The sequence below is a fragment of the Impatiens glandulifera genome, chromosome 3, assembly GCF_907164915.1.
Source record: "Impatiens glandulifera chromosome 3, dImpGla2.1, whole genome shotgun sequence".
Taxonomy (NCBI): Eukaryota; Viridiplantae; Streptophyta; class Magnoliopsida; order Ericales; family Balsaminaceae; genus Impatiens; species Impatiens glandulifera.
Window position 1 is genome coordinate 20,165,110 of NC_061864.1, and position 27,758 is coordinate 20,192,867.

Genomic DNA, 27,758 nt, shown 5'->3' on the forward strand with positions numbered 1-27,758 from the left:
CAACTATTTTGAAATTAGATTTGAGTTTTAGTTTAGACAATCAAATTTATTAACATGTCTTATTAAATTATGTTTTTGAACATTCTTTTATATAAATTTTGTTTTGAGATATTGTTTTTATGTTGATTGATGGTGGATTTGATTTTACATGTTTTAATCATTACAATAAATGGATACAAAATAAATACATGCCATGAAAAACAAGGCATAAGATCTTCCAAAGTATTGATGATATCATTGGGTGGAAGCAAGCAGGGGTGGTGGAGCCAGGATGAAAAATTATCTAAAGACTATGCATTCAGTACTTTGTCAATATGACAAGGATATTCATTAGATTATCAAGATATTCAATTGCCCGGTGAAATATTACATCATATATGCATAACAAAAGAGCATTTATCCTCATCATTAACTCGCTTTCAATATTTGAATCCATCTATTGTAAATGTAGGTTTTTAGGTTGCTTATGTTCAAACAAGAAATATGGAAAACAAAAAATAGCATCTTTCAAAAGAGAGTATTCTAACTAAGTAAATTTCTTAAACCAATGATTTTGGAATCGTCGATATTTTTGATTTCCAAATTTGGTTGGCGGGTACTTATCCTTAATAGGTTGATATGACCCCATCATAATATAAGCTCATCTAATTTCATCCCTTTGATTAAAAGGATATTTCCATATTAATGATGGATTAAGTTTAAGAGAACTTACATCAACATCAATTCTAGGAGATTTGTTAGGTTCTTGAACAGGGATATCAAATTCTTTATTTAAATAAACCAATGTAACTATTTTAACTTATTTATTAATATTAATTTATATTTTCTTATAAATTTTTGAAATAGTTTAAAATTAAGAAATATAAAACACTATTATTTTTTTAATTTTTATATTTTACCCCTTTATAAATAATTTGTATTATTAATTATATTGAAATAAATAAAAAATAATATATAATTATTATATAAATATAATTTTAAAATAAATAATATTATTATATGATTTACATTATTTTATATATAATTTTTTATACTTTATTTATACAAATAAATTTTATTTATATATTAATTAAAATTGATGTATTATTAGTATAAAATAATATAATTATGAATTAGTTCACAATAAATTAGAAGTGAGGCCAAGTTTGATCATCTGACCTTATTTCACAGTTTAGTTATATAGCCAACTGGGCTAAGGGTGATATGTCAAATACAAATATAAAATGTTTTATTTTAAGATTTTAATTTAGGTGGGGCTGCAGCCCGCAATGTCCCATGCATGACTCCGTCCCTTATGCAAGAGAAATCCAATTCAAGCCCATGAAAATGGAGTTAAGGACCCAACGTATTGGCCTTGCCTTAATATGACACTATCAGAGGTGGCCCAGGAACAAGCTCATGGACTAGGGCTAGGGCAGATCCATCTCATTTTAATCTCATTTTAATTTGTTTGATTCTTTACCTAATTTTATTTTATTAAAATGAGTACTACTTTTAATTATAAATATGGGATAAAATGTGGGTGTCTATAATAATTTTATAAAAAAAAAATTAATATTTTTTTATTTAAAAAGTATGATATAAGCAATGTACATAATAAAAAAATCTTGAAATAGAATTAGACAGAATAATAAAAGCACTACTATTTATATCGTAATTATTTATTTTTCTTAACTATATATTGATATGATCTTTGTTAATGTTCTTACTTTTATTGATAAAAATACATTAAAAATTGACTTGTCCACAAAAGTTGACACAATCACAATTTTACATGAAAAATTAAATCAATTACTAACAGAGTTAAAATGAAAATTTAAAACACATCAACAAAAGTATTTCAAAAAATATCAAATTTTATAAAACATTTATAGAAATTTTAAGAAAATCAAAATTAGTAAAAAAAACAAAAAGGTCATTTACATGAGTGCATGTTAATTATCAAGTAAATTCAAATGAATGTAGATTTAAATACCTTATTTGATAATTTATTCAGGTTTGTTAAGTATTTTATTTATTCCAAAAAAAGGAAACTATTGAAGATGTTTTTGTTGAAAGATTTAATTAATAAACAGTTTAGTTAAGAAATATGAAAGAGTACATTTTAAAGATGGTTTTTTATTTTATTTTTTTATATGGAAAAGGAAATCAATTTAAGGTTCAATAGTTTGATTATACCATATTATTTTGATTATCTCTTACTCAATCACTATTTTTTTTTTTAAATTGATGAGAAGAATAAATTCATTAATAAGTGGTCCATTTTTTTCTCAAATAAGTATAATTATATTTATATTTTTGTAATTATATTACTCATTCTTTTATAATTAAAATAATAATAATAATTTAATTTATTTATTAAAAAAATTATTTCAATTATTTACATACCATCAAATGATTATTTAAAATAAAATATAATTAATAATATTTTAATAAAATATTTTTTTAATAATAATTACAATAATTAATCATAATTATATAAGTCATCTTTATATAATTTTATTAAATATTATTTATTAATAATAAAATTATAATAAATTAATTAAAATTGAAAATATAAAAACTTAATATATATATATAAAATATTATAAAAGTTAAATATAAAATATTTAATAAAATGTTATAAAAAAAAAATATAACCATGTTATTTGTGTTTTGTGTTATTATGCCAAACATTATATTTAATCTAGACGTGTTTGATCCACTATTATAGTATTATTATATAATACTTTAAATATTTTATTTATGAATATTTTATTTCATAAGGTTTATTTTGATTGATATATATTTTTTTTAATTGTAATTATAAAAAACAATATTGGAATCTGATTTTTTTTATTATGTATTATAAAGTTTTGGGACCATTCAACTCGTTTTGTTTTAATTTTATTTTTTATTTTTATGAAAAAATGTAACTAGTATGACTAATTGATATTAGGTGTTAATAAATTTTTTATTTAATTAAATTATGTCATATTTGAATAATTTTTATATTTAAAAAATAATGATATAAATAATAATATTTTATATTTTTAATTAAGTAAAATATAATAAAAAAATAATAATATATAAATACTAATTTTGTTACAAAAGGATAGGAATAGTTTATTTCTAAGGAATATATATATATATATATAATAATGCTTAATTTTTAAAGTGTCCGTATTGCCGGGTTGAGAGTTGTGGTTATTTTGGATACTTAGGTCGGATTGTGGGTTGACCTGTTTTTAAATTTAAAACGGTTAAAAATAAAATTAAAAATGTTAGAGGTATGTTTCGAACTTGCAACCTAACAAAAATAAGTACAACATTTTACCAACTAGGCTACTAAAACTTTATATTTTAAATTCAACACCAAATTTGATGAACGCGGGACGTTTTAACATTAATATAAATTCAATTTTTTAACTAACTAATATATAATGATGTTGAGTAAATGGATACTTGGGTCGGATTATGGATTGACCCACCCATAAATTTAAAACGGTTAAAAATAAAATTAAAAATGTTATCCGTAATTTTTTTTCACGGTCGTACAAATTTACGGGCTAAATGTTAGTTAAAATAATATCAATATCAATGTTATTATTCATGATAATAGTAATAATAATGATAATAATTATATAGTCATAATAAATACTACACTGGCCTATAACTATATTCATTTTATTTATGTTCCTGTGTTTAATTAGTGCCCTTAATGTCACATAATCTCTATTACTTTCAATGTAAATTATAAAACCATGGAAATCAAGAAATTATTGGAAAACTTGATTAACTTCTATCCTTACATGCAACTTGATTTATAAAATCTATGCAAAAACCAAAAATTATTAATGGTATATTTTGGATTAGTGAAATTGAAATTGACATTGAATTCTAGCTCAAATTATATTAGAATTGACATTAAATCACAATTCATTCAATCTTATGTTTGAGAAAACTATAAAATTTTAATTCAATTTCAATTCTTATGTTTAAAAAGAATAATATAATAAAAATAATTTTAATATATATTATCTATTTTATTAAAAAATTAGTTTGATAAAACTATGTTAAGAGTTTTGTTTAAATATAAATTTTCATTAAAAAAATATATAGGTTAAACAGGTTAATTAACTTCATAAATTAAAAAAAATCAATATTTTAATTTTGTAAACCCATATAAATATGGGTTCAAAATGTTAACTTACTAAGTTATATATATATATATATAATATATATATATATTTCATATTTTAGCATCCTAAATTAAAAATATATATATATGTCAATGATAAATGTTAATTGTATTTTAAATGATAAAATAATAAAATATTTTATTTGATAAAACATTAAAAAAAAAATTAAGAATTCATTAAAATTATAATTCCAATAATTGAAATTTGACCAATTCTAATATCAATTTCAAGTTATCAAATATATGGACATCCTTTCCCTAACTGCAATGATTGTGACCCGGGACACGGATCCAAAATAAAAAATGAAGTGACTTGAAATAAATTTAGACGTCATACAAAAAATAATAGGAAAATTATGAATAAAATAATTAAATAAACTTATTTTTATTTCGTTTTTTTTATTAATTAGAGAAATAAATTAAAAAATGATTAATTAATGGTTATGTCATATTTGTACCGTAAAAGTTAATTTATATTTTATGGAATTTAGTCCAGAATCCTAAGATAGATCACCAAGTCTCTCAAAATTTTGAGTTAATTAACCCTAATTTTAAAAAAAATATATATATATTATGATTTTACAACAAAATATAAATTTAATACATTTCAAACATAAATCAAAATGCTAAATAACCTTAGAACAAATAATCACTTAATTTTATTTGGAACAAAGTGAAGTAAATGTAGAAAAAAAAATTGGATTTCATTCTACTTTGAAAAATCGTTATTTTTTTTTAATTAAAGACCAAAATTTACAGTGTGAATGTGATAAAATTAATATTTAATAAGATTCTTCGGACTGAAACAAAAAGATATACCCGTTCTTTATGCTAGTCAAAATTGAATTAAAAATAAATAATATACATATTATATATATATATAAACTCCTTGATTCATTGATCAGTACAACACTCAAAATTTCTAGATATTCAACAGCAGCAGCAGCAATGGATCCCTCACAAGAAAAGCTCCAAAATGATCATGATCTGACCATAGCACACATCATAAAAGAGACAACAAGAATACCTACAAAATCACCTAAAACATTCTTCCTCGTAACCCTAACCCTAATTCTCCCCCTTTCCCTAGCCATGATAGCCAATTCCATTTTCACATTTCCCGTATTTCTCCTAACTCATATAACCCACCCCATAAGATTCTTCTTCTTATACGACATCTATCATATAATCCTCATCGCACTCTCAATCCTCTCCACATCTGCTGTTGTTTTCATCTCAGCTTCCATTTACACTTCCAAGCCCGTTTCTTTCTCATCCACAATGTCCGCTATTCCAAACTTGTTCGCACGCCTCTTTAAGACCTTCCTCTACATTTCTCTCGTATTCTCTCTTCACAACCTGCTATTGATCCTTTTTGTTCATCTTGCCATAATCGCCGAAGAAACCTATAGCAGTTTACTCACTACCTTTGTCATACTCGCTGTAGCAGTTGTACTTATGCAGGTTCAAATTTACATTACTGCATTGAGTTCTATGGCTAGTGCGGTTTCTGTTCTTGAACCTGTTAATGGATTCTGTGCATTTAAGAAAAGTTACCAGCTTTTGAAGGGAAAAACAGCGATGATTTTCTATTTGATGCATTCTTATGTCTTTTTTTCTTTTTGTGTGAATCTCTTTTCGGGAACTGCGGTGATTGGTCGGGGAGTTGAATGCAGTTTGGTGTTTAGGATTGTTTTTGGTGGATTTTTGGTTGGTTTACTTGTGGTTTTGAATTTGTATGGTTTAGTGATGATAAGTGTGTTTTATTATGTTTGCAAGAGTTATCATTGCGAAACAATTGATAAGACTGCACTTTTTGATCATCTTGGGGAATATGTGCCTTTGACAAGTACAAGTACTACTAGTAGTAGTACCATTCAAATGGAGGTTGTATAGGAAGTATTTTGAATTTTTTATTTATTAGAGTTAGATCTGAATTTGAGTTTAAACTATCAAATTTATGAAAATATGTCTTATTAAATTATGTTTTTGAACATTCTTTTATATAAATTAACATTCGGATTTGTTTTGATATATTGATTTTATGTTAATTGATTGTGGATTTGATTTAAATGTTTTGATCATTGCAATCAATGGACAAATAAATACAAAATAAACACATGTGATGAAAGATTTTCCAAAATATTGATGATATAAATGGGTAGATGCAATTGTCGTTCAATCCCATGAAAATGGAGCATTATCCTCACCTTATTTAGAAAATGTTATATTTTTATGCTCAGAGTCAAATATTCCAAGATTATCAAGATACACAAACACTTATTATCTACTCAATTGACTTTGCACAAAACCCCTTGACACACGATATAACCCAAACCATGTGTAGGCACCATTAGAGTCGACCCAGGAGCAAGATCATGGGCTAGGACAAGTTCACCCCTAGGCATCCCATTGACCCTATATAAAAACAATCCTCTAGGCATGACGAACATGACGATGGAGAAGATTGAGTCAAACCTAGAATCATGTATGTATAGATACAATAAAGCTCATGATATTCTTGGCGACTAGGTTGATTTTCATGGTGCGGGGTCTAAATGTTTGTCCTTGCCTAGGCCAGTCTAAGAGTTTTGGGGTTTTGTATTTAATGTGTCTAGTTAGTTTGACTTGTAATTGTTAAAAAAAAATCAATAGGCAAAACAAAGCATACAACAAATTAAACAATAAATTTTAATTTGTTTGATCTACTTACATAATTTTTATTTATTTAATTGATTCCAAAATTTAATTATAAAGATGGTTTAAATTTAAAAAAAATAATAGAATAAGATGGATGATAACAAATTAAAGTAACTTAATATAGTTGATAGTAAATAATATTTATTGCTTTTCTTAGATTTGATCTTGGTTAATATTTTTACTTTTATTGATAAAAATAAATTTTAAAAAATGATTTGTCCACAAAAGATGACACAATCAAGTTTTTGCATGAAAAAAATTAATAAGTTACTAGTAGAGTTTAAATGAAAATCTAAAACACGTCAACAAAATGTTTAAAAAAAATATCAAATAGTATAAATCAGAAACTAAAAAAAAAAAAAAAAAATTCCATGAAGTGCATGTTCTCAAATAAATTCAAATGAATGTAGATTTAATTACTCTTATTTTGATAATGTATTGTGTCTTTAATCATTCATATTTTTGTTTCTTCTATTTAATTTTTTTGGGTTAAGATTTATCTTTTCTTTAATCATTTCTCTTATTAAGAGCGGAGTTAGGGCTTAAACTTTGAATCTATTCATGTTCTATTCACATCATCCAAAATTTCATACATTTTCTAAATTACACATCTTTTTATCTCTAAACAATAAAAATAAAAAAAAATTTACAAATTATATAAATATTAAAATAAAATATTATAATAAAAGTCAAAATTTTAAAGTTTATTAAATCATCAAATAAAATATGTATTTTATTTTAAAAAAAGTTTCTTTTTGACAAAGTTTAACTTATCATCTAATATATTATATTTTAATATTTATATAATTTATTATTTTGATAAAGTATGTATTTTATTTTGATAAGTTTAACCTCTCTTATAATATATCTTATTTTAATTTTTATTTAATGAACTCTATTTTAATATTTATGTAATATATTTTATTAATATATAATAATATATTTATTTTAATTTGTATTTAGTGTATTTTATGTTTTAAAGTTTTTTAGTTCCTAATATGATTTTAGAAAATATTTTATAAAATCAAGAGTTTTGGCATTAAACTGTATAGTCGCCACCTAATATTTAAAATATTAAAAAATTATTTAATCTAATTACACGCATTTTAGTCATTATGATTTATAGTTCAGGACTTGATTATACTCGAGAAAAGATATTCACGCTTACACTTTCGTGCACATAGTGATAACGGTCTTTATTTTAAAATTTTGACCAAATTTTAAAATTGTATTGTTTTATACTTTTTATTTTATATTTAAAGTCCAATTTATGAATGGTATTGAAATTAAATGATTTAAACAATTCTTATGAATATGATTTGTAAACCCGAAAAACACCTTGCATTGGTTTCCATGAAAAATTCAAGGTTCAAGAATTTCAACCTCGGTTTGAGTGTTAGAAATTTTCTTTTAAAATAAAACATTCTTTTTAAAAAAAATTCATTGATTTCTGACAACTTTTGAAAATAATTAAAAATAATAATTAATTTGGGATTCAATTTTAAATAATTCGGGGATTTATGATAATTAAATCACAATTTGATTTTTTTTTTAAATTTAGTTTAAAATTAATTGAACATAATTAATTAAAAAGATTATTTATTTTGAAAAAGAGTCACCAATTGATTTTAGAAAATCAATAAAAGTTGACAAATGCATACAAACGTATTGACCATAGTTTTCTTTTAGTTCGTAGATACTCGAGAAAGGACTTTCGTGCTTCATCCACCTTCCGGTCTTAGTCATGCTTCTTGGTTTTATAATTATTTAAAATATTGAAACAATAATATTTAAAATAATTGTACTTGTTGTTAATGATAACTTATGAATGAATATACCTAAAGAATATAATATCAGTCATTTTAAAGGTGTTAGGGTTTATAAATAAACATCAAACAAGCCTTAGTCAAAGTATTTTTTATGAAAATATCCTAAAAATATTTTGAAATCATTCTTATAATTTTTCAAGATTTTTATAAGATAGTTTGGGATTCCAAAATTATAAAAATAATAATGTTGGGTTTTGAAAAGTATAACCAAACAGGCCTTAGGACCGGAGTCCTAAGCCTGGGTCAGGGTCCGAAGACCCTCAATCTGGGTGCTAAGGACTCTCAATCTTAAGCTGAGATTACCGGTCTGGGTGCATAAACTCATCGGTCCTAAGTTAGTATGGGGCTTAGTCCCTCGGTCGAGGTGTATAAACCTCACGGTCTTGGGCTAACTCTAGGCTAAGTCCCTCGGTCGAGGTGTATAAACCTTACGGTCTGGGCTAGCTCTTGGTTAAATCCCTCGGTCGAGGCGTATAAACCTCATAGTCCTAGGCTAGCTTTGGGCTATGTCCCTTGATCCCGGGTTTAAGAATTCTCGATCTTGGATCGAGATTCATCGGTCCTAGGTTCGGACCTCTCGGTCCTAAGTTCTAGAATCCTCGGTCCTAGGTTCAGACTACTCAGTCCTAGGTCAGACCTCCCGGTCCTAGGTTAGTCTTCTCTATCCTGGATTAAAATCCTCGTTTGGATTTCTTGGTCCTAGCTCAAGAACATCGATTGGACTTCTCGGTAGTCTATTGATCAAATATATGGTGGTAAGAAAAACATCATCCCAATATGTGTGTGGTAACTTTGCATGAGCAAGTAAGGTTGAACTTGTTTCAGTTAGATGACGATTTTTTTCAGCAATTCCATTTTGATCACTAGTGTGTGGGCAAGAGAGTCGGTATTGTATACCATGTAGATTTGTAATTGATTTTAATTTTTGATATACTCCTCCATGGTCTTTTTGTAAAAAATTTAATTTTCTTATTAAATTGATTTTCAACTAAATTTTTTAATTTGGTAAAAACATTCAAGACGTCTGATTTTTGTGTAAGCATAACCACGTAATCAACTATAATCATCCACAAACAAAATAAAGTATTGATAACCATCTGAAGAAGCAACTGGGGCGTGTCCACTATATTTTTGTGCAAGTGGTACATTTATGACGATTATCGTTACTACGATTTGTATTTAAAGCAATCTTGTTTGAAGAATTTCTACGGTTAAAATGCCCACTATATTTTTATGTTTTCTAAAAAAAATATGATGAATATGAACTTGAAGTGCTACGACCTCCATTTCGGCAATTATTATGATTTTCTTGTTGATTTATTTCATATGCGACGTTAGCAGTAAGTTCTTTTATTGGGCGTGAAGAAAGAAGATGTTGCTCGTGCGTAAGAAGAAGTCTCGTAAGTTCATTGATGCTTACGGGTTCTCAACTTATGGAGACCGCAATAACGATTGATTCAAATTTTGATCCCAAACCTCCAAGAATATAAAGAACAAAATCAATATCCGTAACCTTATGGTCATTCGTAGTAAAGGCATAAGTTGTCGATTTCATCTTCTAAAGGTACCTTTTTTGAAAGTTTGGATTTGAAGTCTCAATTGCATTAATTGAGACATAGTTTGACTAGAGAAAATTTCTTCTAGGGCTCCCCAAAGTTTTTTTGACGTATCATTAACATCTGCAATGACTTATGTGAAAACAATTTCGGTAAAAGTTGAGATTAATCAACCTAGAACTTTTGAATCTCGAATTTTCTATTATTTAAATTTTGGATTCTTGATTATTTTTGTTATCTCTTCTTTATTGACGATATTAATTTTAGTTGGTGAGGGATTTTCTTTTCCATTAATATGTTGGATGAGACCACATCCTTTAATGAGATGAATAACTTGAAATTTTCATAGAACATAGTTGTGTTGATCTAGTTTCAAAGTAATTGATGGAAGCATGTTGTTATTTTTATCCCCATTGATCTTTGACATAGATGTAGGAGTTATCCTTTAGCTCTGATACCAAGAAAAAATTGAAAGATTGTAAATACATAAATGCAAGACAAAGATGTCTTTGTTCTTGAATATTATTAATTGATATTATGAATATTGTTGATGAATTTAATGAATACAATATACAGAAGAAACTCTTTAAATTAATAATGTCGGAGAAATTTATTAATTTTGTTAATTTAGAGAGTTATTAATTTATCGATAAATTAATAATGATTAATTTAAAGAGTTTTTAATCGATTCACGTATGATTCATATATGCGTATAAAATAAATAATTATACAATTATACCTACCAAACAAAAAGAAAAATTAGTTTATGCCTCTTAGAATTACGTTGCAGCAAACATTAGGACTTCAAGCTTGGCACTATTAATGACTTTTAAAGTACTAATGTAATGTAAACCAGAGGAACAAATATAAATATATTATTAAACAAGTTTGACATTCAATATATAAATTACATGAATGTGTTAGAGTATTCTAATTATATCTCACAAGATGACTTCTCATCTAAAAGGTGTTTTAAAATCAACTATGAATTATTAATTTATGATTTCAATAGAGTGTACTATATATGTTTTCAGTTTCTAAATTATTAATTTATCATTTTCTTGGACAGAAAATTATAAAGTGATCCAAAAAAAAATATCATCTTATTATTGTATTGAGTTTTTCAATTTTTTAAAATTTATTATTTTAAAGAGTTTATTATTTTACTTAATATTAATTTAAAGAGTTTCTACTTAATTGAATTATCTTATTTATAACTAACTCAACTAAATTTAAAAAATAAAGGAAACTATATTCCGAAAATAAAGGAATAGATGAAAATAGGAAAAGGAAAAAAGTGACGAAAATTATAAAATTACATTATAAATTCTAATTTTAATTTTATTTCTTAGGTCTACAAACTTAAAAATTAGAACTAGTCCCCAATTTCAATACTAATTCTAGAGTTTATATAGTTCAATTTTTATTTTATTTTTGTTTGAATATTACAAGTTCTTAGCTCTGTGCATCCCTTTCCTTATCCCTAATGATTGTGATGGATCCAAAATTCAAATTATGGTTGCTTTAAATAAGAGTGGGCATAAAAAAATAATAAAATTATGTTTTACCCCATTTTCTATGAATGGAAGAAAATATTGAATTAAATTTAAAAATAAATTAAAGAGTTGTGTTAAATTTTTAACTAAAAAATAATATTTTTTATTGACTCCCTCGTCCACTCAAGTCTTAAGATAAAAGATAGATCCATCCCTTATTAATATGATTGAAAAACTAATGTCAGTTATTTTTGGAGAGTAAGATATTATGATTTATAACAAAATATAAATATAATATATTTCAAACATAAATCAAAATGATAAATAACCTTATAAAAAATATTCACTTAATTTTATTATGGCAAAGAGTGAGTAAATCCGTAAATGTAGGGAAAACAAATTTTGGATTTCATTCAAATTTGAAAAAGTAATTTATTCTTTTGTTACTTAAAGACAAAAATGTAGGGTGTCATAAATTAATTTTGAATGATTCTTCGTGAATGAGTGATTGACTGAAAAAAAAACTCAAATAATCCGAAATAAGCTCAATAAAAAATGAATTAAAAATAAATAAATAAAATATTTGATATATATATATATATATAAACTCCTTGATCCATCGATCGATCAGTAGGTACACTGAATATTTTACAGAAGCCATGGATCTCTCACAAGAACAGCTCCAATATCTGACCGTAGGAAACATCTTAAAAGAGACAACAAGAATACCTACAAAATCACCTAAAACATTCTTCCTCGTAACCCTAACCCTAATTCTCCCCCTTTCCCTAGCCATGTTGGGCAATTCCATTTTCACATTTCCCCTATTTCTGCTAATTGATATATCCCACCCCATAAAATTCCTCTTTATATACGAACTCTATCATATAATCCTCATCGTACTCGCAATCCTCTCCACATCTGCTGTTGTTTTCATCTCAGCTTCCATTTACACTTCCAAACCCGTCTCTTTCTTATCCACAATGTCCGCTATTCCAAACTTGTTCTCACGTCTCTTTAAGACCTTCCTATGTATTTCTTTACTACTGTCTGTTTACAACCTGCTAATTCTCCTTGTTGTTAATCTTGTCACGATCCCCGAATCCGATAATATCTTTATCAGTGTACTCCTTATTTTAGGCATGGTCGCTATAGCATTTGCATTTTTTCATGTTCAAGTTTACATTACTGCATTGTGTTTTATGGCTAGTGCGGTTTCTGTTCTTGAACCTGTTAATGGGTTTTCTGCATTTAAGAAAAGTTACCAGCTTTTGAAGGGAAAAACAACGATGGTTTTCTTTTTGATGTATTCTTATGTGCTTATTTCTGGTATTGTGAAATGGGCTTCTGGAATTATGGTGTTTGGTGGGGAGGAAGATATTGTACTCAGTTTGGTGTTTAGGATTGCTTATGGTGGATTTATGGTTGGTTTGCTTGTGGTTTGGAATTTGTGTGGTTTAGTGACTATAAGTCTGTTTTATTATGTTTGCAAGAGTTATCATTGTGAAACAATTGATAAGACTGCACTTTTTGATCATCTTGGAGGATATCTTGGTGAATATGTGCCTTTGATGAGTGATAGTAGTGCCATTCAAATGGAGGTTGTATAGAAAGTAATTTGAATTTAAATTTTGGACTTGTATCAAAGTTTTAGTTTAGACTATCAAATTTATAAATACATGTCTTATTAAATTATGTTTTTGAATATTCTTTTATATATATTCGGATTTGTTTTGAGATATTGGTTTTATGTTAATTGATTGTGGATTTGGTTTATATGTTTTAATTATTGCAATAAATGGACAAATAAATACAAAATAAACACATGCAATGAAATTTTTTCCAAAATATTGATAATATCTTTGGATAGATGCAAGAAAAATTGGATTGTTGTTCAATCCCATGAAAATACAATAAAGCTCATTTATAAATACAATACATGGAGTCAAACCTAGAATATGTATAAATACAATAAAGCTCATGCTATTGTTGGTGCATAAGTTTGATTTTCCTAGGGCAGGGTCTAGGTGTTTGTCCTTGCCTAGGCCTGACTTTGAGATTTGGGGTTTTGTGTTTAATGTGTCTTTGACTTGGAATTGTTATTTTTTTTAATCATGCAAAAAAAGCACTCAAGAAATTAAACAAATAGATAAAATTCATTTGAATTTGTTTGATTTACTTACATATTTTTATTTATTAAATTGAGTCCAAAGTTTAATTATAAATATGGTGTAAAATGTGGTTGTCTATAATAATTTTATCGAAGAAAAATATCTCAAAATAGAATAAGACGAACGATAACAACACTACACTTATCGATCTGTCATATACTTAGGGTGCGAGTACGATGGATAGAAGTGTAGTGTTTGGTTAAGAGTTTTAATCATTCTCATACCATTTATAACGTTTGGATTTATAAGAGAAAAGTCATAAATATAATTTTGTTATTAAAATTATGATTAATTTTATTTTATTAAATTAAAAATATAAAATATTATTATTTTATAATATAATTGTTTAAAATATATAAAATATTTAAGTGACATAATTGAATAAAATATAAACCTCTAATATTTTTTCATATTAATTATATTTTTTCAAAATAAAAATACTTATAACAAAAAAAAATGTTGAATGTTTCAATTTTTTTACTAATTATAAATAAATAATTATCTATTAAATATAAATAATATAAGACAAAGTCTTTCAAATATTATATAATTTAAATTAAATATAATATTTTATTTAATAATATATTATAACATGATATAATTTTTTTAATAATAATTTTTATTAAAATATTTCATATTTAATTTTTTAATATTTTTTTATATAAAATTGTTATTTTATTTTTAGTTTTATATTTTTATATTTTAATTAATTTATTTTAATTTTATTATTAATATATAATATTTAAAATTAATTATATTATTATTAGTTATTGTAATTATTACTTAAATTTTATTTTAAATGATTCCTTAATATTATTTAAATAATTGAAATTATTTATAAATAAATAAAATTTATTATTATGTTAATTATAAAATAACGTATAATATAATTATAAAATATATATATGATATTATAATTATAAGAGAGAAAATAGGAGAGTGAAGATAATGGGATAGAGAGTGTATCTCTCAGGAATGAGATTCATTCCTCCCAATTTAGAGAGGATTGGATGATTCCTGAGTATCCGGGAATCAAATCAATATCCTGAAATCAAAACCACAAACCAAACATCTCTCTGAGTATAAAAACCACGTACCAAACATGCCCTTAGTCATTTAAAGTAACTTAATGTGGTTGTTGATAAATAATAATTATTGCATTTTTTAGATATGATCTTTGTTAATATTTTTATTTTTATTGATAAAAATAATAATTTTAAAAAATGATTTGTCCCAAAAGATTACACAATCACGTTTTTGCATGAAAAAAATAAATAAGTTACTAATACGAGCTAAAATGAAAATTTAAAACACATCAATAAAAGTATTTCAAAAAATATCAAATTATATAAAACATTCTTATAAATTTTAAAAAATCCAAATTAATAAATAAAATAAAATAAAAAAGTCATTTCCAAGAGATGCATGTTCTAAAATAAATTCAAATAAATGTAGATTTAATTACTCTTATTTTGATAATGTATAGTCTTTAATCATTCATATTTTTGTTTCTTCTATTTAATTTTTTTGGGTTAAGTTTATTTTTTGTTTCTTTTATTTAATTTTTTTGGGTTAAGTTTTAACTTTTCTTTAATCAAATCTCTTAACTTATTAAGAGCGGGAAATTGAAGTTAGGCTTGAAGGGCTTGAACTTTGGATCCATTCATGTTCTATTCACATATCCAATCTATCCAAATTTTTATTCATTTTTCAATTAAACATTTTTTTATCTCTATACAATAAAAAAAAAAAGAAGTATATATTATATAAATATTAAAATAAAATAAATTGTAATAAAATTCAAAATTAAAAAGTTTATTAAACCCTCAAATAAAATATGTATTTTATTATCTTCTAATATATTTTTATTTTAATATTTATATAATATATTATTTTGTAAAATATGTATTTTTTTTATTAAGTTTAACATCTCTTATTTTATTTTTATTTAATATTTTATTTTTATTTAATGTACTTTATTTTAATATTTATGTAATATATTTTATTTAAATGTATATAATGTATTTATTTTATTTTGTATTTTATTTATTTTGTATTTTAATGGTGTAGCGTCCTGAAATGTATTTATTTTAAAAAATAAATCACTTTTAAGTTTTTTAATTCCCAACATGATTTTAAAAAATATTTTATAAAATAAGGAGTTTTGACATTAAACTGATAGTCTAATTTTCAAAAGATTAGAATAAATATTTTGCTTAAATAAACGCATTTTAGAGATTATGTTTTGCGGTTCGAAGCTTGATTATACGAAAGTACATTAATGCTTACTCTTTCGTTGTAATAACGATCTTTATTTTAAATTTTTGTCTAAATTTTAAAATTGTGTTGTTTTACACTTTTTATTTTATATTTAAAGTCCAAATTATGAATGGTATTGAAAGTAAATGATTTAAATAATACATCAACTAAATTTTGTACCTGAAAAATACTAGCCAAGTTAGTTTTCAAATATTTTATATAAAAATTTATTTTGGAATTTTTAAAGACTATTTGTATGTACATATATTAAGTAAAATATTTAAAAGGGACCAAATTGGTCTTAATAATAATTGTTTTGTGATTTTGTTTTAAAATTTACTTAAAACCTTTCAACTCAAGTGCGACTGAGTTTGGCCCGAATTGAAATCGTCTTCTTCATCTAGACGTCCATTTTTTTTTTTCATTTGATGCCTCCAATCCCGAAACACAAATTACATATGAAGCTTTCATTTTTTATTTTGATTTTGTCTAGGTTTTTTTCGAAGTTATCAATCAACTCTTAAAGACCTCGAAAGAACTTTGATTGGAAAAGCTAAATCTTGGCTGGAAATTCTAAATTTGTCCAATTCAATTCCAAACTCAAATATAAGCTTGTATATAGTTTCTTTTTATTCATTAAAACTAATTACAGTCGGTCTAAACTAGTCTATGATAGTTATATTTTAATTTAAAAACTAAATACTGGAGGTTTATGATTTTTTTTATGAATTTGACTAAAACTCGACCAAACCTCTCTTGATCGATTGGAAAATACTCCTAACACCATTTAGAATATGTTAAGATTCTTTTTTGGATTGTCATTTTTGAGTTAGAGCTCAAACTACAACCTAATTTTTATAAATTTTATAATCAATTTAATTATTTTCGTTTTAGAATGAATTGCTCAAATTTGATTCAACAGAAAGCTTCCAAGTACTTTTAAGATTGATTCAAGTATATGAAAAAATAAATTTATTCAAAAATTGAATTAGAAGTAGATTGGAGACTTACAATCGATTGGAGAAGGATTGTATGTAGTTATTGCAGCTTTTTGGTGGTTTACAACAAGATCATCCCATACAAAATTTATTATTATCCTTTTATTCATATAAATTTTATTAAAAAAAATTAGTTTGAACCATATTCAAAAGTTCTTTTGATAACCTCGTCACTTTCCCTGAACGCATTCATTGGACTCATCTTTTAAATGATTGAAAAGGTAATGTCCATTACTTGGAAATATATTATGATTTTATAACAAAATATAAATATAATTTATTTCAAACATAAACCAAAATGCTAAATAACCTTAGAACAAATAATCACTTATTTTATTTTTGCAAAGAGTGAAGTAAATGTAGGGAAAAAATGGATTTTATTACGATTTAAAAATATCATTTTTTTTTTATAAAGACCAAATTGTAGGGTGTGATAAATTAATTTTAAATAAGATTCTTCCGAATTGAGTGATTTGACTGAAAAAAATATACCATTCTTTAGTCAATGAGCCCAAACAAGCTTAGTCAAATATGAATTAAAAAAAAAAAAATATATATATTTTATATATATATATGGGAAGAATGCCAATTTTACACACTAAGTTGTAAGAAAGTGTCAAATTTACTTATTAAGTATCAAAATTCCATTTATATGTATGAACTTGTCAAAAGTGTCAAATATATTTAAAATAACAGAAATATTAAACGGTGTTAAAATTTTTGCCACATGTAATATCCACATATTTTTTATTTTTTTAAATTGACATTATTTTAATTATTTTTTATTCAAACAAAACATTAAAATCTTTTCTTATTTATTTTATCTTTCTTTACCCTCACAACTTACCATTTTCTTTAAATATTTCTCTCTTCATTTCTTCATTTCTTCATCTATTAGTAATTTTATTATTAATTGTATTACCTTGATTCGACATTGTCCGCTAATGGCGACAATGATTTAGGGTTCGACTAATGAAGATTTTGGCCACAACGTCTATGATTTAGGAATCGGCCAACAAAAACTTCCACCAACGATGGTGACTATTTAAAGTTCAGTTAGGGAGCATTTGGATGTTAGAAGAAGGTAAAAATCCAAAAGAACTTGAGTTAATCAAAGAGAGAAAAATTAGAAAAAAATGGAGAGTTGTGGAAGGATGAGAGAGAAAGTAAAAATAAGTTTTGTTTAAATGAAAAAATAATTAAAATAATGTCAATTTAAAAAAATAAAAAATAGGTGGATATTACATGTGACAAAAATTTTAACACCGTTTAACATTTCTGTTATTTTAAATATATTTGACATTTTTTGACAAGTTCATACATATAAATGGAATTTTGATACTTAATAAGTAAATTTGACACCTTCTTACAACTTTGGTGTGTAAAATTGGCATTCTTCCCATATATATATATATATATATATATATATATATATATATATATATATATATATATATATATATATATATATATATATATATATATATATATATATATATATATATATATATATATATATATCAGAACTACACTTTTCTTCTCTAATAGCTCCATTTTACAGCAGCAGCAGCAGCCGCCATGGATCTCCCACAAGAACAGCTCCAATTTCTGAGCATAACACACATCTTAGAAGAGACAACAAGAATACCTACAAAATCACCTAAAACATTCTTACTCGTAACCCTAACCCTAATTCTCCCCCTTTCCCTAGCCATGTTGGGCAATTCCTTTTTCACACTTCCCCTATTTATGCTAACTGATATACCCCACCCCATAAAATTCCTCTTCATATTCGAAATCTATCATATGATCCTCATCGTACTCTCAATCCTCTCCACATCTGCTGTTGTTTTCATCTCAGCTTCCATTTACACTTCCAAGCCCGTCTCTTTCTTATCCACAATGTCCGCTATTCCAAACTTGTTCTCACGTCTCTTTAAGACCTTCCTCTGCATTTCTTTCGTATTGACTCTTTACAACCTGCTAATTCTCCTTGTTATTAATCTTGTCACGTTCCCCGAATCCGATAAAATCTTTATCAACGTACTCTTTATCTTCCTCATATTCGCTGTAGCACTGGCACTCTTTCATGTTCAAGTTTACATTACTGCATTGTGTTTTATGGCTAGTGCGGTTTCTGTTCTTGAACCTGTTAATGGGTTTTCTGCATTTAAGAAAAGTTACCAGCTTTTGAAGGGAAAAAAAACGATGGTTTTCTTTTTGATGTATTCTTATGTGATTCTTTCTGGTATTGTGAATTGGGGTTCTGGAATTGTGGTGTTTGGTGAGGTGGGAGATGTACTCAGTTTGGTGTTTAGGATTGCTTATGGTGGATTTTTGGTTGGTTTGCTTGTGGTTGGGAATTTGGGTGGTTTAGTGACGATAAGTGTGTTTTATTATGTTTGCAAGAGTTATCATTGTGAAACAATTGATAAGACTGCACTTTTTGATCATCTTGAAGGATATCTTGGGGAATATGTGCCTTTGATGAGTACTAGTAATAGTAGTAGTACCATTCAAATGGAGATTGTGAATCTATAGCAACTATTTTGAAGTTAGATTTGAGTTTTAGTTTAGACAATCAAATTTATTAATATGTCTTATTAAATTATGTTTTTGAACATTCTTTTATATAAATTAACATTCATATTTGTTTTGAAATATTGTTTTTATGTTAATTGATGGTGGGTTTGATTTTACATGTTTAAATCGTTACAAAAAAATTGGATACAAAATAAATACATGCGAGGTCTAAGATCTTCCAAAATATTGATAATATCATTGGGTGGATGCGTGGTCTAAGATCTTTCAAAATATTGATGACATCATTGGGTGGATGCTAAGAGAAATCTGATTGAATCTTCTTCAAGAATGGAGGTAAGGACCTAACGTATTGGTCTCGCCTTATTTAGAAAATATAAAAATAACGCTAGTCAAATAATCACTAAAAGATTATCGAGATACACAAGCATTTATTAGGATCGGCACATGAAACTTTGCACTAAGCCCCTTAAGTCCTTGACACAAGACATGATTTAATTAGGATTGGTCCATGAGTTATGATGAACCAGGTTGCTCGAACTCAGTACCTCTAAGGAAGTTATGAATATTCATATATGTTTTCGTTAGATTAGAATAGAGGATGTTTATAAAAGAAAATATTATTTTCAAATAAATATATAGATGTTTTTTATTTGAAAATGTAAAATGATGATTACATAGGTAATGTATTGATGTGCTTGATTTAGATTTTCATTGTGGACCAGAAGTTTGATTTAAGAAAAATAAAAAAGTAAATAAATGGAGGAAATAACGATTTGTAGAAGTAAAAGACGAGGGAATATAGAAGACCCGTTATGCAAGACATCCATTGGAATTTGGAACGATAGAAAACTCGTACCTGAATTATCATTAGGTCTAGATCGGCGATTTTCGAGGTTTGATTGCCAATGGAGGAGAATGAAACCGGCGATTGGGAGCTACTACAAACGGAAGAAATGACCGCCATGGTTAACGCATCTGGTTCTGGAATTGGAGTTCAAACCGACTGTTTAACACCCCGTTCTTCGAACAACGAGGACTGGATCTATCCGACGGGCGAGGTTTCGTTTGAATCGTCCAACGATAGGTTTGATTATGATAAATTTGTTGATTTGGATGCTACGAGTGAACTAAACTTTGATGGAAATGACAAAGGACGGAAGGATTTTGATGAAATTGGAGCTTTGGTAGTTAAAAGTGAAGATAGTGTTGACGAATTATCGAACTCGGAGATGAAATCGGAGGAATCTGAGCTCCCTCAAGTGACGGAGATTGGGGGAAATGAGGAAGAATTAGAGGATACTATTATGCAGATGGACAACAGAGAATATACTGCAGTTGAAGCCGTCAAACCAACTCCTGAAGAAGATAAAAGAAGCATTTTGTGGTGGAAAACACCATTTAACTTCTTTAAGTGTTGTGCTTTTAGGTTTAAGCCCATTTGGACGCTATCTGTTGTTGCAGCAGCCATGGGTTTTGTGATTTTGGGACGGCGGTGGCATAGATTGAAGAATAAGAGTCAGGGCTTGAAATTGAAGGTTACAACAGATGAGAATGTGAGTTTTTTCTGCTTAAATTGCATAATTTGGTTGAATATTTCATGGTATTGCTTTGTTATAATATGTTTGTTGTGTGGAATTGTATCTAATCCAAAACTATACCATATAGACATTGAAGAAAGGGTTAACAAATATAAGTGTGAGTTCATTTGAAAATGAAATTTGTAGATGATTTGGATATCTTATCATTGTTAACTTGGATCAATTCATCAGAATGTTTTATGGACATTTTAAACTTGGATGAGCCTAGTTTCTAAATAGTGGCTCTTATGAAGTATATCTTTGTCACATAATGAGCTAGTTTTGATTGTCATGCTTCTCAAATGAATGGAAGTGTATACCAATTTAAGCAAATGAAAAGAAGATGTTATGAGTATATGATAAATGACAATGAGCATACTTAAGTGAAATGCAAACGATACTACTTCAACATTTCGTTTTTATTTTCTTAAATCATAAAGTTTGTATTATTAGAGTTGTCTTGAAGACACGATTTCTAATACTATACAAAAAGTCTGGATCGAGAAACCTATCTGAATGAGACAGATCCAGATCAGTCTACTTTCTAAGTTGTTGGGTATTTGTTTATTGGTATTCTTCAAGTGTTGATTTATTTTTTATAACTGCAGAAGGCAACTCGACTAATGAACCATGTTGATCGTATGAATGAAGCGATCTCAGTGGTGAGACGGGTTCCTGTAATCAGGCCATCTCTTCCAGCAGCTGGTGTGACTGTTACATGGTCCAGAATTGGTTTGAGATAAAACAAAAGAAGGATGAAAGCGATTTGATCGTGAGGTATGTCTTTACAATCGTACAGTATATATTGTTTTATGAAGAAAACATATCGCAGTAATTGCGCAAAAGACCACTGTTGTTTGATCAAATATTATATATGTATAAATGTTAAGAGAATTAAGGATCGATGTTTGATCAAATATTATATATGTATAAATGTTACCAGAAGTATGGATCTTTGTGAGCTCTTGTTTCGTGTTAATCAATTTTAGTCCATATCGAAATGCTTAATATTGGACAAATTGATACAATATGAATTTAGAATAGGGGAGGGCCTTATTTGATTCATTCAGGAAGAGTTATAATGAAGAAACGTTTATTTTGAGCAATGTAGGCAACGATTTGTCATCAAGAATGTCTACAGGGTTTCTTTAGGACAATTCAAGTTCGGCTTGTCACTTGCCCTATTATTATTATACATAATGGTTTAGTCTCGTTGCATAGTTTTTTTTTGTTATGTTGCTTGATGTTCTTGTTATTGACGAGTAGCTTAAGAATAATGGATAAATGACTCTAACTAACTTGACTTTGTGCATGAGGTTGATTTCTTTTTTTAATTTAAAAAGTTACCACAACGTCTTATAGTTGGTTCATTTCATTTTAGAGCGTTTTTAGTGAAAATAGACAATATTTTTACAATTTGAGTTACCTTAATTAGATCTTTTCTTTTGTCACCCTATTTAGTCCTCGGGTGACTAATATGACCTACGCAGTTATGACATTTTTTAAATAATAATTAAATTTAAATTTTTTAATATTTTTTTGTAAGTAAGACTTTTATTATTTAAATTAATTTTTTGATTTTTTTAGAGGGATTTTATAAATTAATTTTTATTATTAAGAAGTTGAAGTTAGTGTTGAATCCAATTTTGGAGTGATTATATTTAACATAAAAGGTTATAAATTTACAGTGTTCAATATATATATATATTAGAAAAACTTAAGGCATGTTTTGTATGGGGTTATTTTACTTCGAGAAAAGAATTAAATATGAATGTTTGGTAAGTGTTTTTAATTAACGACGTAATCATCCAATTCCCTCGAAATGGAGAATGAAACTCATTTCTCTCAACTAATAGAGGGAGGAGTGGATGAGGATTAAAAACGGGAGTTTCATTCTCCAATTTTGAGGGTTTGACTAGATTACGAGAGATTCATTTTATCGTTCATTAATTAAAACAACTTGTACCAAAAACGCCTTTAAATAATTTTGAACTACGGAGAATTAGCCCCGTTAGCGTGACACCCCACACTGCACCTGCTTCAACTCTTACAATTTGCTTTAAAAAAAACAAAAAATTATTTTCCAAAAAGAAAAGAGAAGGTTGGTACAAAGAAAGGATAACGGCCAATTGCTCATAACGAGAGGGTGGGGATAGTGATAATGATGACAAAGGTGCGAAGAAACGAAAAGAAAGATTTCTTGTGGAAGCTTCCAGTGCTGAAGTCGGAACGATTAGGAAAATTAGGTCCTGCGCTTGGAATTGGTGCTGGCTGCGGCTTTGGCTTCGCAATCGGACTTCTCGGAGGTAACTACTGACTTTTACTCTGCAATTCACCGTTAATGGAAACCTCAATCAATGCCTGCCTGCCTCTTCACTGCTTTCATTTCTCAACTTCTTTCTATCACAATTGCTTATTACTGGATTCAATGTGCTGAATAACCACACAACTTTACTTCAAATCTAACTAAACGTAGAGTTTTATGTTGGATGAAATCAGATACAGTCATATGTGCCAGAATTCAATGCCTGAAAGCTCGTTAAGTGTAAAACTGATAAAGTTCAAACTCTAGGGTTTAAAATCTATGCCAAAAGTATATAACATTTCATCACTTCATTTAATGATCAAACCGATAACATAAGCCTCCTCCTCCTATATCTAACCGGCTAATCATAACTAATAACTTCTTATAATGCTAATCAACTAATTTAAATAAATAACAATAGCTAAATACTATTAATTTTCCAACCACATGTAGTATCCCAAATACTGTGAATGTATTTAGGTAATCCCTTTCTCATCTTTTATGCAACTTAGATGTTACTATACCGAGTTTAAGTATAGTTATTTAGAAAATCTGTGTGTTCATAATGTCTTGTTTTTACTCGAAATAATAGATTTTAAGGATATCATATTAAATGTAGATAAAAAAAAAGTAGTTAGTTCGATGGTAATTAACGGCCTTTCCACATAATCGTGCTAAAGATAGACTATGTTTGGACTACTTTAGGTGGTCCTCCGAGAATGATAATTCTTTTTAACATTGATAATCAAGCATCCACAGCAGGTCATGATATGCTAATCATTGTGTCCTTTATTAGATTATTCATTTACTTCTTAATTGTCTGCTTCCCTTTATCTAAAATCCTATCTAATTTTGGCTGTCAAACAAACATCCATGTGATTGTATCTTTGTGTATTGCTAGGTGTTTCTTTTTGTTCTCATTTACTAATGCAAGAGTGTGAAAATTAAGATTTTGTTTAGGAGTTGAGAATGGTAGGCTCTGCATTCTAGCTGAACTAGCTTGTCTTTTATGCTCCAACAAATGCTACTTTTTCCTATTCTTTTTGTGGGAAATATCTGATTATATATTCAAGGGTTTAGGGCTTATAAGTTATATCAATCTTACTAATCAAGGATGCATGTTTGCTGCTATCTGTAAACATAAAAATTGCATCATATTTTCATGGTTGTATGATGTTGATCCGTGTCAATTACTCTAAATTTGTCAACTAAAATCTTATTTCAGTTCATTTACTCTTTTAGTGATGCCTTTTGTTTCCGTTTCTTTCTTTCTTCTCTTGGGATTTTAGTTTGTTTCATCTTTAATTATGATTGACTGCATTTAGGACTGTAGTGCTCAACCAAACAATCAATTACTCTATAAATGCTCAACTGAAGATATTCAGGTGAGATATTGATGGACCCTTGAAACCAATTAGGTATATCTAAATGAAATATACTTCAGATTAATTTATGTGGAGTGTTTTGGATTCAAAGACTGGGAATATGATTGGATTTCTTTGGCAATGTTAATTTTCTTTTCTTCTCAAATAGAAGCATGGGTTACTTTAGTTGTAACCGAGAACTCTAGTTCTTGACTATGGCTAATGAGTACTAATAAAGTCTTCACCTTTCGGTTCAGGATTTGGTCTTGGCATTTCTGGCTTGCAGTTTGGTTTTGGGATTGGCTCTGGTTGTGGGGTCGGCTTAGGATTTGGGTATGGTTTTGGCAAGGGAGTTGCTTATGATGATAGGAAGAGGTATTCAAATGTTGGAGAATTCTCAAAAAGCGCCTCAAAAAGCACAAGGACTTTTCCTTCATCTCAGTAAGTTGAGATTATAACTTCTTTTATGTTTGGGATTTGTTTGATGTTGGGTTATTTTGAAATAATTTGTTTTCTTATATGTACTGTCTTTTACTCATTGTTTTTTCATGATGTTTTTTACTTACAAATACTATTTTTTTTTTTAATTAAGTATGGCCTTTTTTTAACCATCTAGATGATTAGTTATCAAATTTGATATTTTCTCTACAAAATTTGAGATTTGTGATGCTCGGTGACCATAAAACCATGAGATAAGTTTTGGGATGTTAATTTTTAAGTTTATTGTAGATTATGAAGCTGAAGTTCAATGTCCATTTACTCTTAATCACTGAGATGATTCTTATTACCGGTTATGTTAAGTGGCAGGGACGAGTTAAACGATGTATTGGATGATCTTGTCGTAAACAGCAAGAAGTTACTAGAAGAAACTTCCAGGGAGATTGACAAGTGGAGAAAATAATGAATTTGCCTAGCTATGCATGCCAAGGTAAACATATTTCTTCTCCCTACTTTACAAGCTTTAATCTCATTCAAATTATTATTTTTTATTTTGAAAATAGAATTACACTTGCCCAATGTTCACTATGCCAGTCTGGTTGGTTCTATTCTACCCTTAGTTTTGATGTATCAGCTATCTTTCAATTTGTCATGTTTTTTTAAGGGTTTTTATCACAAACCCTAGAGAACTTAAAGGTTATTAACCTCGTACCAAAATCTCATACAGCTTAATTTCACCAACAATTCTGAAACCTGGCCAGAATAGTTAGCAATAGTTAATACGCACCAACTGTATTATTATGTTGGAAAAAAAAATTGGTTTCCCGTTGAGTGCTTCTTTTGAAATGAAAAATCTATAAAAATAACTCATTATAAACTTATGTAAAAATGAGTCTTGTTTAAGAATAAATTTAGATATTTAATAAAAACAATACAATAAAAATGTGCTAACATAAGTAATGATAAAATCAAATTGATGAATAAGATGTAGACATGCTTTTATTTTTTAAGAAAAAATGGTTTGAAAATATGGAACAAATACAAAGAATGGTCAAAAGAAGAAAAAAAAAACAAGAAGTGAGGTTTATTCCAAATTCAACCAAACATTTATTAATGGGAGACTAAGCAATTCACTATTCCTATCATCAAATCAAGTCACAAAAAAAAAAGAGATTTGAAAAATTAAATTAGTCACTAAATAATTGATCAAATTAAATTTTTCATAACTCATTAAAAGTCTAAATTAAGGTTTCACTCCCTTATATTTACTCGAGAATGATTATTTATATAATCACATTAATTTGAAAAAATGAATTGCATGGATCGGAATCTAAATAACTAAAAAAAATAATAAAATTTCTCTATTCTCTATTAATAATATAATGTTACGTCATTCTCTCTTATTACTCTCCTAAAACAAAATATATATATAGTTCCGTCAATGTAATACCGTGTTAAGAGTCGGTTTAAGAAACCAAAATGTCACGGATTCGATTTCATAGTTTTCTTTTTTAATTCTAATATATACTTTAAGTTGTTGAATAAAAATTAAATATTATTTTTTTATAAATTATATTATTTAAAGTATACTAATACTTTTTAAATTTTTTATATATTTATTTTTCAAAATTACCGCTAAATAAAATTATTTGAGTAATTCATAAATTAATAATTTGTGTTTAAATCAGATTATTTTAGAAACAAAAATAATATTTATTATGTCAGTGATAGTTGAATATTAAATATGTATATTAGAATTATAACTCATATAAATAATTTACATATTACTTGTATATTATGATTTGAAATAAATGTTTGTTAACTAAAAAAACAAAAAAAAAAAAAACTCTAACTTCACATCTGACAATTTAAAAAGATTGCTTCATAGATTATATATTCATTGTCAATAAAAAAAAAATCTGAAAAATGGCTTAACCAGGCCTTCTTCATTACATATACACAATCTGGTTGGTATATTAATTTTGCAATTCATAAAATATTAAGATCAATTAAATAAATAAAAAAATTAGATTAAAAACAAAAGTTAGATTATTCAAATAAGTTTATAAGAGTTTGAAACAAAATTTCATATTTTGTTTGAAATGGATTATTAATATAAATATTTTATGATCTCTTAAGATGTGGAGTATTTGAATAAGTTGTGACTTTGAACTGAAAATTTTATATATGTATATAGTGATTGAAAAACATTTATTTGACTGATTAATTAATTTAAAATTGGCGTGATTGTTGCTTTGAAGTTTATTTTTCTTTCTATATAAGGATTATTTAAAAAACAATATTATTAATAAATCTTTTTCTCTTAAGAAATCTCAATTAT

General features: G+C 26.7%; 5 protein-coding genes across 6 annotated transcripts; all 5 read left to right on the forward strand.

The window, feature by feature from the left end:
* Window positions 1–5,128: 5,128 nt before the first annotated feature.
* LOC124929954 lies at window positions 5,129–6,076 on the forward strand. Its single transcript, XM_047470331.1, has one exon. The coding sequence runs from the start codon at window positions 5,129–5,131 to the stop codon at window positions 6,074–6,076; it is 948 nt and encodes a 315-aa protein (XP_047326287.1).
* Window positions 6,077–12,420: 6,344 nt separating this feature from the next.
* On the forward strand, window positions 12,421–13,371 carry LOC124929955. The gene has a single exon (XM_047470332.1). The coding sequence runs from the start codon at window positions 12,421–12,423 to the stop codon at window positions 13,369–13,371; it is 951 nt and encodes a 316-aa protein (XP_047326288.1).
* Window positions 13,372–18,995: 5,624 nt separating this feature from the next.
* On the forward strand, window positions 18,996–19,730 carry LOC124929956. The gene has a single exon (XM_047470333.1). The coding sequence runs from the start codon at window positions 18,996–18,998 to the stop codon at window positions 19,728–19,730; it is 735 nt and encodes a 244-aa protein (XP_047326289.1).
* Window positions 19,731–20,537: 807 nt separating this feature from the next.
* On the forward strand, window positions 20,538–22,303 carry LOC124931541 (ATG8-interacting protein 2-like). The gene is made up of 2 exons (XM_047472031.1): window positions 20,538–21,286; window positions 21,919–22,303. The coding sequence occupies exons 1-2, from the start codon at window positions 20,639–20,641 to the stop codon at window positions 22,051–22,053; spliced, it is 783 nt and encodes a 260-aa protein (XP_047327987.1). The 5' UTR covers window positions 20,538–20,638; the 3' UTR covers window positions 22,054–22,303.
* A 1,102-nt stretch (window positions 22,304–23,405) lies between these two features.
* LOC124932065 (protein TRIGALACTOSYLDIACYLGLYCEROL 5, chloroplastic-like) lies at window positions 23,406–26,047 on the forward strand. Of its 2 annotated transcripts, none has more exons than XM_047472668.1 (3): window positions 23,406–23,616; window positions 25,237–25,420; window positions 25,781–26,047. In XM_047472668.1, exons 1-3 carry the CDS (start codon window positions 23,472–23,474, stop codon window positions 25,878–25,880), a joined length of 429 nt encoding a protein of 142 aa, XP_047328624.1. In that variant the 5' UTR covers window positions 23,406–23,471; the 3' UTR covers window positions 25,881–26,047. The 2 variants fall into 2 exon arrangements, with proteins under 2 accessions (XP_047328624.1, XP_047328625.1); XM_047472669.1 differs by having other exon boundaries at window positions 25,787–26,047.
* The last annotated feature ends 1,711 nt before the right edge of the window (window positions 26,048–27,758 follow it).